We start from the raw sequence: 15,758 nt of genomic DNA on the forward strand, positions 1-15,758 counted from the left end.
TTCAGCTACGCAAAGAAAAGTTTAAATCCGCCTAACTACTCACGATTCACTGTGGTAGCTCTGTGGAAAATTAATCCACCTCGTCGCCAAATATGTTATGTTTTCACTATCATAACATAAAACACTCTGAAATGCACTGTGAATAAATAACACATGCGGAGGCACTTCAATCCTTGAATAGCTTTATTTTAAAAGAACACAACAACATGTGAAAGTAACAAAGTCAAGTCAATTTTTATTTGTTTGCCACTTACTACAATACAGGGTGATATGCTTTTGATAAAAACCGTGGATGATGTTGATCGCAGATAAGGTGAAAAGTTTTCTATTGCAAGTAAACAGCAGTTTTTAATAGACCGTTATATGGTTTTCATGGCAAAACATCACGTTTTGTCATTTAAAACATAACACAATTACTAGCAAACACATTAAGAGCTGATAATTTATTGTTCACTTGCAGTTCCTTTGAAAGGTTTCACTGTTTTTTCCATGATTTACCATGGCACCGCGCATGCTTGTGGTTCCTTGATATGTTGACATTATCTTGAGTTTATGAACTTTGGGTGTTAGTGACATAAAACGTCATGTGGCTAACAACAGCTGTAGCCATTTGTGATTGACAGCTATTCATCCAGCACGTCTTCCTGCACGGTATCCAATCACGCATCCAGTTACAGAAGCCACTTTTATGTTGACAAATGTAAACGCGCTGTGTCCTGATATACTGATGATCCGATCTGCGTGATGCAAAAATTATGCAAAAAAAAAAAAAAAAAAAATGCAAAGTGTAAACCCAGCCAAAGATTACATGGTCACTATGGCTACACCTTTTAAGACACACGTGAACACAAGCATCCACTGACCCGTCCCATGCAAACCAGCTCCCTTTAACAACTGTACCATAATGGTTTATTTTATCAATTTAGCCGGATTGCCCATGCTTGCAGATTAACACACCTGATGTGGACTTCCTTTCTGGATTACACAACATAACTTTGTTGTGAATTACACTATTTAACCACATTTAAGTTCCCGCAAGTCATGTGACTGCCTTTATTTGTCTGCATTTTCTTAAAGAGAGCAACAATCAACATGAGCAAACACACAAACACACAAAGACTCAATGGCATTTTTGTGTTTATTTGAGAATTATTACATTTAATATGTTATGAATCCTCATTTTATGTTGCTGTTTGTTATGCTTGGTTTTCATGTTAACAATTAATAGAAAATAGACATTCTCCATTGCATTCAACTACTTTTCACTTTGAAAAGTAGATCAACAACACATTTTTAATTCATAACAGATATTTAATTCATAAACATAATAGTATTTATATGCAGTTACATTTTCTAAATTATAAACTTTTTTATTAATAAAAAGTAATTTCACAAAATAAGAAACAAAACTAATAAAAACATTTTATATTTATAAATTGCATGAAACTTTGGAGGAAACAAAATAGATATTTTTATTATGTACCTTCCATTAATTACATGGTCTGAGGGGTACCATGTACCCTGTTCAAATTTGTTTTATGTTCAAACGTTTATGGTTCATAAGGTTCATAGTAAGCCAGATCTGCTTAAAATTCTAACCATTAAATCTACAGAATATTATGTAGTATGAACTTTATTAAGCAATAGTATACTGCTTTATTTATATATACGCTGCTGTTCAAAAGCTTAGGTCACTTACGTAAAATGTTTCTCATAAATTATAACTGTGCAAAATATATTAATGACTTTCATTACAAAATTAAAATTGTATTAAATAAAACTGTATTTGAAATAGATTACAGTCAGTCAGTGAGCCCAGAATAGATGGAAACTCATCCAGTACTAAAAGCATCTAATGGTGAGACATAAGAAGCTAGATAAAGTGCCATACATTTTTCAAATTCTAGACAAAGGATGACTACATTGAAGATACAAAAATATAACAAGTTTTGATTTAGATTTTTTTCTCACTATTTCACTGTTAAAAAATAGAATAAAAAATTACAGCTAAAGTGTCAAGAAGTACTGTGACCTTCCCCTACATATGTATTTTGTGTACATATTTCCTGTATAGTCTGTTTGTATCTTCTCTAATAAAGCAAGCAAAAAAATACATGGAAATAAATATGGTCATTAAAACTTTGTTAAAGTCAAATATTAAATGTGTTCTGAGTTTGCCGTCGCTCTTAAATACTTCTTAAAAAGTTTAAAATACTGCTACAACCTGAAAGGATGCTCACGGTTATGTTAAGGGCGAGGCCATGCATGGTAATCATACAATCTGTAGTCTACACTTTTATTCATAACCCAGAACAATTTTCAGTGCAGTGCATTTGTGTGTGCTTTACTGGCAGTAGAAGGTCATGACATTTTCTTGATTTCCTCGAATGAGCATGACAGGACAGTGGATGCCATAGCTTAATGCTTCCAACCAGGCCATATAGAGAGAACTAGGGCAATTAACACCAGGGACTGGAAGAGAACTGTAACAAAAATGTATTATGAATAATTAAAACACTATTATTATAAAAATAACATGTGTTTCTCAAATGCAAAGAGCCACAGCAAAAGGAGAAGAACAAATAACATTACAGTTGTTTAATGATATTAGACAGAGTGTAAATAGAGGGAGCCTTATACTACTTGCAAGAAACAGACCAAAGTTAGCAGTGTGTGCCTATAGTGTGTCTCAACAATGTCTCAAACTTTTCTCAGATACCTTATCAAGTCTCTTATCAAGTAATTTCAATATGAACTTTATATTTCACACCAAATTCTTCAAAGAATACATTAGATGATCTGTTCTATCTTCATTTGTGAGCCATTCTGGCAAAATGAGTCGGAATGCGCACAGTTTAATTTTGAGGTAGAGGCAAAAGAAAGTATAATGTTGGTTTTTTTGTCCACAAACGCGTATAATCCGTGAAATATAGATACATAGTGACCGTCTGTTATAGTCTGTGATAGTCTATTGTTTACATCACATTTGGGTAACACACTGTATATAGGATTACTCCGGGTTCCAATAACCACGTGTTAAAACTTTGTTTTTAAAAGTAGGCGGGAATATAATCCATAATATCCAGAGCCATATCCATGGCTCTGATAATATCCAAATTGCTGTTATTTCCGTGAGACATGATGACAGCACAGTGTATCAAGTGACTGCTCTCTCTGTGCTCTCTCTAGCTCTCTGGTGGGTGTAGACATGCGAGTGGGGTGGTGGGCGGTAAAATTAAAACTGAATGTGACGAAGCGGTTAGTTATGTCACAACGGAGCTGAGTTTGAACTCGCGCAATCTGAGAATCAAGGCAGAGGACATTCAGAAACCTGTATCTCATTAAAAACAGCATGGATGGATTTTTTTCCAAGTTTGTATGCGTGTGGGAGCATCAGAGACACAAATGAACACCCCAAAACCCAGAAAAAGTGAGTTTTTCATAATATGGGCACTTTAATAGAGAATGTAAAAATGTAAATAACAAATTTTTGGAAATCTGACTCATTTTGCCAGCGCGGTTCACATTTGTTTTAAAAACTTTTTAGGTAAGCAATTTGTCAGTTTTGTATTTGAACAATTTAGGAGGCAAACTTGATACGTAAGCATAACTGTAAATAAGATTACAGTTAAATTCTGGTACAATGACCAGCTATGCTGTTTTTTTCAACAGGGTACTATGTGTATGCATCTATACTTACATTACAACCAGAGCAGCATGTATTGAGTTCCTCTTAATGATTTCATTTAGTCGCACAGACCTCTCCACCTAAAGATGTTAAATAGAAGAACATTTTTATTATGTAGCTCAGCATGTATGGTACAACTTTGCAACCGCAAGATCATGGGTTTAAAATACACATGCTGGTAAAGTGTAATCCTGTCTGTGAAATACAGGCTAAAATGTTAAAATTAGGAGCATTAAAGTTTGATTTAAGTGATTGATTTCACTGCAAATTCAATATCTGACATGACCTTACTCAGACAATATTAATGCTATTATGGTTATATTTGTACATAATGTTTTTTTTTACATTATGTAAATGCTATGTGAATAGCTGTTTTTTTTTAAGTCAAAAGTACACACACACACCTTGGGTTTCATGAACTGAAGGTCTTTGTTTGAAACTTTCAATGGACTTAGTCTCTTGAGTTCCTGGATGTCCCCTACCGTCTGTTCTTCATTTAACCTGAAGGGGAAAATGTTGTCCTCATACCGCTGCAAACTACATTAAAAGACAAAAAACACCTGTAACCTCTATGTTCTTGTGTGCATGTTTCTATGTCCAAGTATTAGCATGTTTGTAAATGTTTCTTACTTTTTAGCAAGTGGCACTTTATCCACATCTGTTATCACAATGATGTCCTTAATTTCTAGACGGAATTTTTGTAACAGCATTTTCATGCTGTAATAAGAAAAAAAGTTACAGCAAAGATCTGTTCATTTCTGCATATCAAACTAGAACTAATACCAGATACATACTCTTTACAGTCTTCCTCCATTGTATCCTTATCTCCTAAGATAAACACTCTGATTTGGGTCTTTTTCCAGCACTTTCTTCTGGTTAGCAAATATGGTACTAAAAGAGTCAGACCTGAAGGAAAGAATTCGCAATGAGACAAATATGTATTGTATCCTATGAAATAAGAAATGCATTAAAGTGTACCAGAACCCTTAATTTAAAAGTAATTACAGCGTTTGTATAGTTTATATATATATATATATATATATATATATATATATATATATATATATATATATATATATATATATATATATATAGCCACTATTTACCCAGCAATATACTGATGCCACCCTGATGCTTGTTTGCACATGCTCAATGAACAGCATGCAGTTAGGGCTATGCTGAAAAGAAGCAGCAGACTACCACTATCTGGAATACTTTACTAGGACCGTAGAATATTACTCCTATCACCTAATCTGGCTTTTGCTCTGCGCTTTGTTTAAACACATTGCCTGATGTTTTCGACAAATAAATAAACAAATAAAATACATAATATAAAGTAAAGCTGTTGTTGATATAGTCTTAGGTTGTGCTTACATGCTGAAAAGTCTTGATGATTAAAAAGGTAATGTCCTTCTTTTTATATTTCATTTAAATCAGTGGTGCTTAAACTGAGGAGTTTGTAATTCTACAATTACAAACATAAATTTTCCATAGTTTTGATGTCAATTTGACAGCAACTACAGATTTCTGTATGTAATGGATGGACGTGTGTCAGATAGCGAAGTGTTTGGTGGATGCTCCCTGTAGAATGCCCTGGAGAAAAGAACATTCAACATCCCGGCCCCTTCTCTACTTCCTGGTTCTGACCAACTTGCACCTTACATCATTGTGGCAGATGAGGCATTTCCTTTAAAGGATTACCTCATGAAGCCATATCCAAACCACAGGGTAACTGTTGTGCAATGCATCTTCAAGTACAGACCGTCACAGGCTCGGAGGGTGGTAGAAAATGGCTTTGGCATCTTAGCCAACTATTTTCGAGTCTTTCTAACTACCATAAACATACAGGACACAGCCAAAGTGGGGGACACTGTTTTGGCTGCACAACTTCTTGCGGACTGAATGATGTAATGAGTACATGACAGGTATTGATCAGGAAGGACCGTATAATGCCATTGTGCCGGGGAAATGGTGACAAGACCTGACCTACAGCGGGCCTCCCCACCATAAGGAACGAATACCACAGCATGTGCCAAGCAGCACAGGTATGAACAATGTCATTTTTTAATTCAGAAATTAAGTCACAAGAATAAAAAAGGGCGGTCCCTCTTTACTGTCTTTGTTTTGCTTTTGTCACTTCTATTTTTCTCATTTCTATTGTGCTCATTTACTAAGCTGAACAGCCATTTGGAGTTCTCTTTCGCTCCACAGCCGATTCAACATGAAGAATCAGCCAAAAAACAGCTGATGATATCTGATGACATCTGATACATTTTTGACATACTGCATCTATCATGTTTCTTGGTACATTTCTTTATACCTTTATCACTTAAACTTCAAAAAGCTGCATGGTAAAGTACATCGTTTTCTGCACATTTAAATTTAAGTCTTTTTTAAATTTGATGGTTCCATAGTTTGTGTGAACTCATGCAATAGAACAGTGTCCATCTGATGCACACTAAGATATCATGTTGAAAGCACTTTTCGGTCATCGTTTAAGTATAGATTTTCGGCTACTTTATAGTAAGGATAGGTGATTTTGGACATATGGCTTTAAGTAGTTTAATTATTCAAGCAGCTGTTTCTCACCTCCATCATCAGCAATCCAGTAGATATCTATGGTCTTCCTTCCCTGTTTTGTCTGAAAAATGGTCTTAACCTGCACATTGGGAGGACCATCAGAAACATCTGCAGAGGGAGACAAAAAATTAACATGAAATTCACATAAAACCTGCAAAAGAAATTTAACACAAGCATATGTACCAGGCACATGTACTAAACTACTATGATCCACAGTTTTGATGGGATTTTGGTGTTGATGTGAAGTGTTGTGTCCCTTTACCCATAGTGTTGTCCATTTTAGTGATGTGCAACAAAGCACAGAGACACAGCTATTAATTTTCATTTATGCATTTTATTTTAAAACTTGAAAGTGGTTACATATCTTCTCAGTAAAGCATTTAAAATGGTCTGATACAAGCATGAGCCCTGAGGCTTTTACAGCCTAAAAGTCATCTTATGTTGGGCAATCAAATTTTGTTGCTTTTTTGTTTGTTTAACATAAAATCGTGTAAATATCATAATGATTAATATTAAAAAAGCCTGTAAATATTTTCTTTGTTAAAGTCATCAATAAATATAACACTGCAATTGAGTACTGTAGGTAACTTGATTTAACGTCCGTATAAAGTCATTGGTAAGCAATTGTTGAATAAATAAGAATGTTTTCATTCTCATAAATGGCTGCTGTTGTTAGGACAGTGTAGTTAGTAATGTAGATGGGTTAAAGTACAGATTTAGTTGTAGGAGTACAGTGGGGCAAAAAAGTATTTAGTCAGCTACCAATTGTTCAACTTCTCACACTTAAAAAGATGAGAGAGGCCTGTAATTTTTGTCAAAGGTACACGTCAACTATGAGAGACAAAATGAGAAAAAAAATCCAGAAAATCACATTGTCTGATTTTTTTAAGAATTTATTTGCAAATCATGGTGAAAAACAAGTATTTGGTCAATAACAAAAGTTTATGTCAATACTTTGTTATATACCCTTCGTTGGCAATGACAGAGATCAAACGTTTTCTGTAAGTCTCCACAAGGTTTTTACACACTGTTGCTGGTAGTTTGGCCCATTCCTCCATGCAGATCTCCTCTAGAGCAGTGATGTTTTAGGGCTGTCGCTGGGCAACTCAGATTTTCAACTCCCTCCAAGGATTTTCTATGGGGTTGAGATCTGGAGACTGGCTAGGCCACTCCAGGACCTTGAAATTATTCTTACGAAACCACTCCTTCTTTGCCCGGGCGGTATGTTTGGGATCACTGCCATACTGAAAGACCCAGCCACGTTTCATCTTCAATGCCCTTGCTGACGAAAAGAGGCTTTGAGTCAAAATCTCACGATACATGGACCCATTCATTCTTTCCTTAACTCGGATCAGTCGTCCTGGTCCCTTTGCAGAGAAACAGTCCCAAAGCATGAGGTTTCCACCCCCATGCTTCACAGTAGGTATGAAGTTCTTTGGATGCAACTCCGCATCTTTCTCCTCCAAACACAAGAAGTTGAGTTTCTACCAAAAAGTTATGTTTTGGTTTCATCTGACCATATGACATTCTCCCACTCTTCTTCTGGATCATCCAAATGCTCTCTAGCAAACTTCAGACGGGTCCGGAGATGTACTGGCTTAAGCAGGTGGACACATCTGGCACTGCAGGAATTGAGTCCCTTGCTGCATAGTGTGTTACTGATGGTAGCCTTTGTTACTTTGGTACCAACTCTCTGCAGGTTATTCACTAGGTCCCCCCATGTGGTTTTGGGATTTTTGCTCACCATTCTGGTGATAATTTTTACCCTACGGGATGAGATCTTGCGTGGAGCCCCAGATCGAGGGAGATTATCAGTGTTCTTGTATGTCTTACATTTTCTAATAATTGCTCTCACAATTGATTTCTTCACACCAAGCTGCTTACCTATTGCAGATTCAGTCTTCCCAGACTGGTGCAGGTCTACAATTTTGTTTCTGGTGTCCTTTGACAGCTCTTTGGTCTTGGCCATAGTTGAGTTTGCATTCTGACTGTTTTAGGTTGTGGACAGGTGTCTTTTATACTGCTAACAAGTTCAAACAGGTGCCATTAATACAGGTAACAAGTGGAGGACAGAGGATCCTCTTAAAGAAAAAGTTACAGGTCTGTGAGAGAAAGAAATCCTTGCTTTTTTGTTATTGACCAAATACTTATTTTCCACCATAAATTGCAAATAAATTCTTAAAAAATCAGACAATGTGTTAAATTACAACAAGTATTAAATTACTTGTATTATAAATGTTGTGTAGTAAAAAGTATAGAATGTAGTGAAGTATATTTTCCAAAAAATAACACTGATGAAGTACAGATAATTAAAGGGATACTTCACCGATTTTGGTTCTGCAAAAAAGTCCTTCGATGATGCAAAAATCGTCATATTACATCATCGGAGGACTTTTTTGCAGAACCAAAATGCAGATATCTCTCCTCTCAGGGGGAAATGAGGGAGGGAAACATGGTCATTCAGTAATACTGCCGGGTTTCTACAGATACAAAGCTGAATGCTAAATCGGTGAAGTATCCCTTTAAAGAATGTATTTAATTAGTAAGTAAAAATACTTCACTCCTGTTCATCAAAATGTAGCAGAACATGTGTGTCACCTGAACGTTGCTCAATGTCGCCATTTTCCGATTGTGTTACTTCTTCTGCGTCAAATGCCGGATTCACAATTGAGGGAGGTCCACCTGCTACTCCACAACAGACAGTGTCAAACTTTAGCTTTATTTATCTTCCAATTTTATTAAAATTGCAGCATCAAACAATGTTCTAGACACTGAATGAGACACATGTACAAACCTGCACTCTTCAAATCATCCGTTACATCTAATCCATCCATCATTCTTAGAATAGCAATGCCATAGCTGTTGTCAAATGCATTGCTAAAAGAGAAAACTAATTGAATAACAAAAGAAAAATAGGACTGCACAAAATAAAATGTAACTTTTTTTGGAGAAAACGACAACTGTACTTACTAGATTGTGTTCACGTAGTCTTGTAAGCTCTCAGGATTACATTCCTGCCAGTTTGTCATATATCCCAAAACAAGGGTATTTGGCTTCATTTTACCAAGACCTGATGCCTAGAAAAACAATTGACGAGAAGAATAAGAAGATCAAAAATTGTGAAACAGGGACACAATAGCCATATTCCTTCAGAGGCTTTATTTTCCGGAAAATATATGTATATGGCATCAAAGGGCCAGGTTAACTAAACAGGGCAAATTAGCATGAGAGCGCAAATTCATAAAAGGGTTAGGGTAGGGTTGCCATGCTGGATGCCATGGTACAGGAATGGCCTTAGGGCTTCCTGTAGTTTTCCCCCAATTGCTCTGCTCTTAGGAGTTCTGGAGAGGGTCCGCCAGCAGAAGGCGCAGCTGTTGCTCCTAGCCCCGTGTTGGCCAGCCCAAGTATGGTTTTCCATAAAGATTACACATTAAGGGGCGGTTTCCCGGACAGGGATTAGACTAGTTCTAGACTTAAACACTTTTAAGAGCTCTCCAAACTGAAAATAACTTGCACTTACATATCTTAAAATACATCAGGGCCCTTTGTTTTACCTCAAAATGCACACAGGTAATGTTTTTAGTAAGGCATGTTTGTTAAAACTAGTTACATTTCCTAATTAAACTAAGGCCTAGTCCTGAATTAAGCTAATCCTGGTCTGGGAAACCGCCCTTATGAGTTCTGATTTTTGAAGGGCATATGGGTGATCATGTCTGGAGTTGAACATTCAAACGCATATGCGTCTGGGAGTACAGAAAACTGCTCACTTTAGCGCCTTTTTTGCAGTTAAATTGTTTAAAATTGACCCGATTTCCAAGCTAAACAGTACATTGTGATTGGCCTAAATGTGAAGCTCCTTACCATGACTGTGGTGTTTATGTCAACAGGCCCAGAAAGTAAACTGTTGTTTACAATCCATGTGTTTGTTGTAGTGCAAGAAACTTGGGTAATGGTTTACTTTGTATATTAGTAAGGTATGAGGTAGTAAGTATTATGCAAAAGGTACAAATCCCACTTACACACCAATGGAAACATAAAATTATGAATCGGGTAATTGGTGCCCTTTAACTGCTCAGTAGGCTCAGTTCCGTTCGGTTTTTACAGGAACAGGGCTGCAGCAGGGCTGTCTCCTTCGACCATTAAGGTTTATGCGGCTGCTATATCTGCTTTCCACACCTTAGTGGAATTAGGAATTAGGTAGAGACCAGCTAGTTATGCATTTCCTGCATGGCATTCAGAGGCTGAGGAATGCAAATCATTCCAGGACCCATGTGTGGGATCTGACCATGGTGCTGGGGGGCTTATCAGGGGCACCATTTGAGCCTGTGGATACAGTGTTGGAGAAGTTCCTCCCTCTGAAAACTATATTTCTCCTAGTTATTACCTCCCTTAAGAGGGTAGGAGAATTAGGGACTCTCTCAGTTTCACCAACTTGTCTAGAGTTTGCTTCAGGAATGGTTAAGGCTTTTCTATACCCTAGGTCGGGTTACATTCTTAAGGTTCTCAACAACATAACATGCCCTATAACTTTGCAGGCATTCTGCCCTCCACCCTTTAAGGATATGAGCCGAAGGATGTTTAATTTATTCTGTCATTTATTCGCTCAGAACAGCTTAGTTCAGGAAAACAGAGCAGTTATTTTTATGTTTTGTATCGGCCCGGAAAGGTTTGCTGACTGCAAAGCTGACTTTGTGTAAATGAATAGTTAAGGCAGATAGTTGGGCACGTGCCTCGGTCCATGGGTGTAATGCGGCACTGCCTCGGTCCATGGGTGTAATGCGGCACTGCTCACTTTTGTACAGTTTTGAGTTGGATCTCATTTCTACTCCCGGATCTTGTGTGCTTAGGTCTTAGTTGTGCTTTTCACACACAGACAGGTACTTGCGATGTGCGTTTTCACATTGCCTTTATACTTCCTGGGTTCTATGTCACCCGGCCAGCCCAAAATTGATTGAATTAGATATACACGTTCAGACACGCTTATGCCAGAGGTGTTTCCAAAGTGTCTCTATGGGGACATAGCATCTCTTCCCTTCTCAGCGAACAAGAGTTACATATGTAACCTGAGATGTTTTATTGCACTTATGTAGTGCTGTTATTGTGTTGTTCTAATTGCTTTTATTGTTTACTTCTTTGTCGAAATCAAACCATCACAAACATTGTTAATGGATAATGGGGAGAGGAAATGCATGAGATGCAGGTATTAAAAACAGATAGCATATAAGGTTACCTGCATGAGATGATGTGACCCTTCCTTCAGACTGTCAGCAGTGAAGGCTGTGTAGAAAGCACAAACTTTCCTTTTAATTAGCCAATCAATCAGCATTTCTGTACTCTGCTGGGGCAATGTTGACTTTTCGTCCTCCTGAAAGTGCAAGAGAATGAAATAAACTACTTAAAAAATAGACTCTAAAAATAGCTAGGCTGTTTCAATTCATGGTTGGGTAAAATATGGATAAACCCAAATGGAGGGGTTAAATTATATGAGGTTGTTGCAAGAATGTAGATGCTGTAATTTACAAATTCAGAGTTACAGGCAGGTTTATTTTTGTCATCTTACATAAAATGTTGGAAGAAATGTCTTTACATTTCCTTAAAATGTCAGAGTTTCATCCATGTTGTACAGTAATGCTTCGTACCTTGATAATGTTTCCACAGATCATCAGGCTGATGTTTTTAGTGAAAGTGCCCACAAAGTCTACCAGAGCGGGACGCACATTTGGAGGACCAGTCAGAACAAGACACTGAGGCCTAGAAGAGTATTGCTTAAATAAGTATAATTTGTAGCAAGTATAGTCATGTTATTTGGCTTGCTTTTAACTTCAAGCCTCACCTGAAATTTTTGACATGATCTTCAACATTTGACAGAGACACAGATAAGGACAAAGCCATGTTGTAGATACCTGCCTGGTAAGATGAACCCCAGTTCACATCTAGACACAAACGTAGACAAGAACATGTATGATATGTACATATTTATTTTATATATTAGAGTATATACATGAGCATCTCAATGAATTAGAATGTTGTGGGAAAGTTAATTTATTTCAATAATAGGTGCCATATCCTGCTGGAAAATGAAATCCGCATCTTTAAAAAGTTGGTCAGCAGAAGAAAGCATGAAGAAGAAGAACATTTCTTGGTAAATGGGTACAGTGACTTTGGTTTTCAAAAAACACAGTGGACCAACACCAGCAGATGACATTGCACCCCAAATCATCAAAGACTGTGGAAACTTAACACTGGACTTCAAGCAACTTGGCCTATGAGCTTCTACACCCTTTCTCCAGACTCTAGGACCTTGGTTTCCAAATGAAATACAAAACTTGCTCTCATCTGAAAAGAAGACTTTGGACCACAGGGCAACAGTTCAGTTCTTCTTCTCCTTAGCCGAGGAAGGACGCATCTGACGTCTGTGGTTCAGGACTGGCTTAACAAGAGAAACTGTAGCCAAATTCCTTGACATCTGTGTATGGTGGCTATTCATTGTGAAATTAACCCAAATTCTTAAATAGATTTTGTTTGACAAACCTCTCAAGGCTGCGGTTCTCTCGGTTGTTTGTGCAACTTTTTTTCCACACTCTCCTTCCACTCAACTTTCTGTTAACATGCTTGGATACAGCACTCTATGAACATCCAGCTTCTTTGGCAATGAATGTCTGTGGCCTACCTTCTTTGTAAAGGATGTCAATGATTGTCCTCTGGACAACTGTCAGATCAGCAGTCTTTCCCATGATTGTTAAGCCTAGTGAACCAAAGCCTGAGAGACCATTTTGAAAGCTTTGCAGGTGTTTAGCTGATTGGCATGTCACCATATTCTAATTTGTTGAGATTGGTGAATTGGTGTTGAGCCAAATCATCACAATTAAAAGAAATAAGACTTAAAGGGGTGGTTTCCCGGACAGGAAGTAGACTACTCCTAGACTTAAACACTTTTAAGAGCTCTCCAAACTGTAAAACAACTTGCACTTACATATCTTAAAATACATCAGTGCCTTTGTTTTACCTCAAAATGCACACAGGTAATGTTTTTAGTAAGGCATGTTTGTTAAAACTAGTTATATTTCCTAATTAAACTAAGGCCTAGTCCTGGATTAAGCTAATCCTTGTCCGGGAAACTGCCCCTATGTCCTTCAATCGGTGTGCATTGAATTTATGTAATACACAAGTTCCACAATTTTATTTGAATCACTGAAATAAATGGACTTTTCTATGACATTCTAATTAATTAAGATGCACCTTTATATCCTATCACTGATTATCAAATGTAAAAATATGCATAATGTTTTGTAATTATATAGATAGACAATGAGAGCACTTACGAGGTTTTTTATACATAACGTAGCCTAAGAGAAAGAAGATAATGACGAAAATGACAAGTGCAGTCCACCACACAAAAAGAAACATGAGGATAAAACACAAAACAGCAGTCAACAGAGAAATCCAAGCATTGTAGTAACGGTATGATGGCCTCCAGCCTGCAGGAATTCAGAGAAAAAGAGATAGGATAATTAGGAAACAAATCATACAGAAAGCTCTGGATACAATACTGTGTTTACATTTTGAAATATTTTTAGCTACAGTTTGCATGTAAAAAAAGCTTTACATTTTATATAATCAATTATTTTCTTGTCTAATTAAAACATCAATTAACCAGTTCCTGATTAACCAGTTCTATTTGTACCAGTGCAGGCCCAGCCACCAGGTAAGCGTCACTAGGTCCTTTTATAGGTGGACTTCAGCCCCCTGAAATTCTGCCCTGCCATCCTAAATATTGTGATTTATTCCACAATCTGTGCACAAATTCATGATTGCTTTAGTTCCTTTAAAATCTCACATTAAAACGGCGGTAGGTTTCGGCTCCACCCTGTCTTTTAGGGCGCACTCATACTACCCAAACCGTGCCTGTTTGGAGGTTCGGTTGATTAGTGTGATCGCTCTGTACCTTGCCCGGGCATGGTTTGGTTAAAACGCTGGCCGGCTTGCAGAGGTGGGCTTGAGCGCGGTTCACTTTGGCTCAGGCGCGGAACGCGCAGTGTTATTGCAAATCGTGCCAGTTCAAAAGGAGAGGAGTCAATTGCGTGACCACTCACTTTCATCTGCCTTCGTAAAACCCATCTGATGCACACAGCAGGGTTATTTGAATGTCTGAACTGCAAACATGACAAGAATTCAGCATTTTTGATGCAGGCTTTAGCAGCAAGGGCATTAATACGACGTCAAGCCCCATATATGGTAAAAACACTTTGGCAGAAACCGCTATATGATCAGTCCCTTGAGTTTAAATTCGCCATATATATATATAGTTTTTCATTTCAATTTCATTGCGACTTTAATGTTCGCTAGGCCAGAATTTATGGTGCAAATGCATTTCCATCTCCCATTATTCTAAATTTTTTGCGAATTAAGAGAGTGTTTTTAAGTCTTTGCTTTAGTTGGGCATTTGACTCTTGTGTTTCAGTGTTAAGTTTTCTTTAACTATTGAAGCAGTGCTTTAAAATACAGCTGTTATTGATGAAGCAAAGATCTAGTGGGATCAGGTAATCGTTGTATGCTTATCTAAATAGTTCTTGTGTGTGCTGCCTTAACAATGTGCACTGCAAAAAAAATGCCTTTCTTACTTAGTATTTTTGTCTTTCAGTGTCAATATCTAAACTTTTTTAAATTAATATGCATTTTGTTGATTAGCAAAATGACCAAAAAACTTAAAGCAAAATCACTGGTGTTAAAATAACACTCCTGTCTATATAACCAATGTCAGTAAAACTCAACATACATCAGGAGTGTTTTCATACACCAGTGATTACCCTGTGTGAAAGTGGTAGTATTGGAAAGTGACAGCATTTAGGGACAACAAATCAGCAAGATGACATAGTCACTGAGTGGGGGGCGTAAAAATTGCCAGCGCTCTTCTGATTCATTAGGTGAAGATGTTTAAACTTACTAATGTAAGCACAAGAACTGTGCTGCATCAGATGGAGTGATGTAAAGCATCCACCCACCACTACTGGACTGTGGAGTAGTGAAAACATGTTCTGTGGAGTGATGAATCATGCTTCTCAGTTTGGCAGTCAGAAGGGCGAGTCTGGCAGATACCAGGGGAACGTCACCTGCCTGACTGCATTATGGAATGGGGTTGTTTTTTAGAGTTTGGACTAGTCTCTTTATTTCCAGTAAAGAGCAATCTTAATTCTGTATTGTGACAACGCTGTGCTTCCAATTTTGTGGAACCAGTTTTTGCTCGATTAGTTCAGTATAGAACTTGACTGGCTTGGTCTATGGTTATAGTGCACAGTCAGAAATAGCAAATCAATATTGTCGTGACTATTGTGGTGACAAAACAATTATTCTAGCTGACTACCATATGCAAATCCTAAATTTTGTATTTGTATTAAAATTTGCATTAAATGTATGTTTTTTTTAGTCTAGTCTACTATTGCAAACAGTAGTGGAAATGTAAAGAGTGAACCTAAAGTCTTTTGTGACAATA

General features: G+C 37.3%; 1 protein-coding gene across 1 annotated transcript in view; it reads right to left on the reverse strand.

Moving 5' to 3' along the window:
• Positions 1-1,120: 1,120 nt before the first annotated feature.
• LOC129436450 (solute carrier family 12 member 3) overlaps positions 1,121-15,758 on the reverse strand; it is a 29,730-nt gene continuing 15,092 nt past the window's right edge. The window contains exons 14-26 of the mRNA XM_073861645.1: positions 13,591-13,746; positions 12,102-12,201; positions 11,908-12,019; positions 11,499-11,633; positions 9,239-9,345; positions 9,063-9,145; positions 8,867-8,953; positions 6,278-6,376; positions 4,483-4,594; positions 4,319-4,405; positions 4,093-4,225; positions 3,701-3,768; positions 1,121-2,483 (exon numbers count right to left, since the gene is read on the reverse strand). Coding sequence (XP_073717746.1) covers positions 2,345-2,483; positions 3,701-3,768; positions 4,093-4,225; positions 4,319-4,405; positions 4,483-4,594; positions 6,278-6,376; positions 8,867-8,953; positions 9,063-9,145; positions 9,239-9,345; positions 11,499-11,633; positions 11,908-12,019; positions 12,102-12,201; positions 13,591-13,746 — 1,418 coding nt within the window. The 3' untranslated portion in view covers positions 1,121-2,344. The remainder of the gene's footprint in view (positions 2,484-3,700; positions 3,769-4,092; positions 4,226-4,318; positions 4,406-4,482; positions 4,595-6,277; positions 6,377-8,866; positions 8,954-9,062; positions 9,146-9,238; positions 9,346-11,498; positions 11,634-11,907; positions 12,020-12,101; positions 12,202-13,590; positions 13,747-15,758) is intronic.

Source organism: Misgurnus anguillicaudatus, chromosome 23, assembly GCF_027580225.2.
Source record: "Misgurnus anguillicaudatus chromosome 23, ASM2758022v2, whole genome shotgun sequence".
NCBI lineage: Eukaryota > Metazoa > Chordata > Actinopteri > Cypriniformes > Cobitidae > Misgurnus > Misgurnus anguillicaudatus.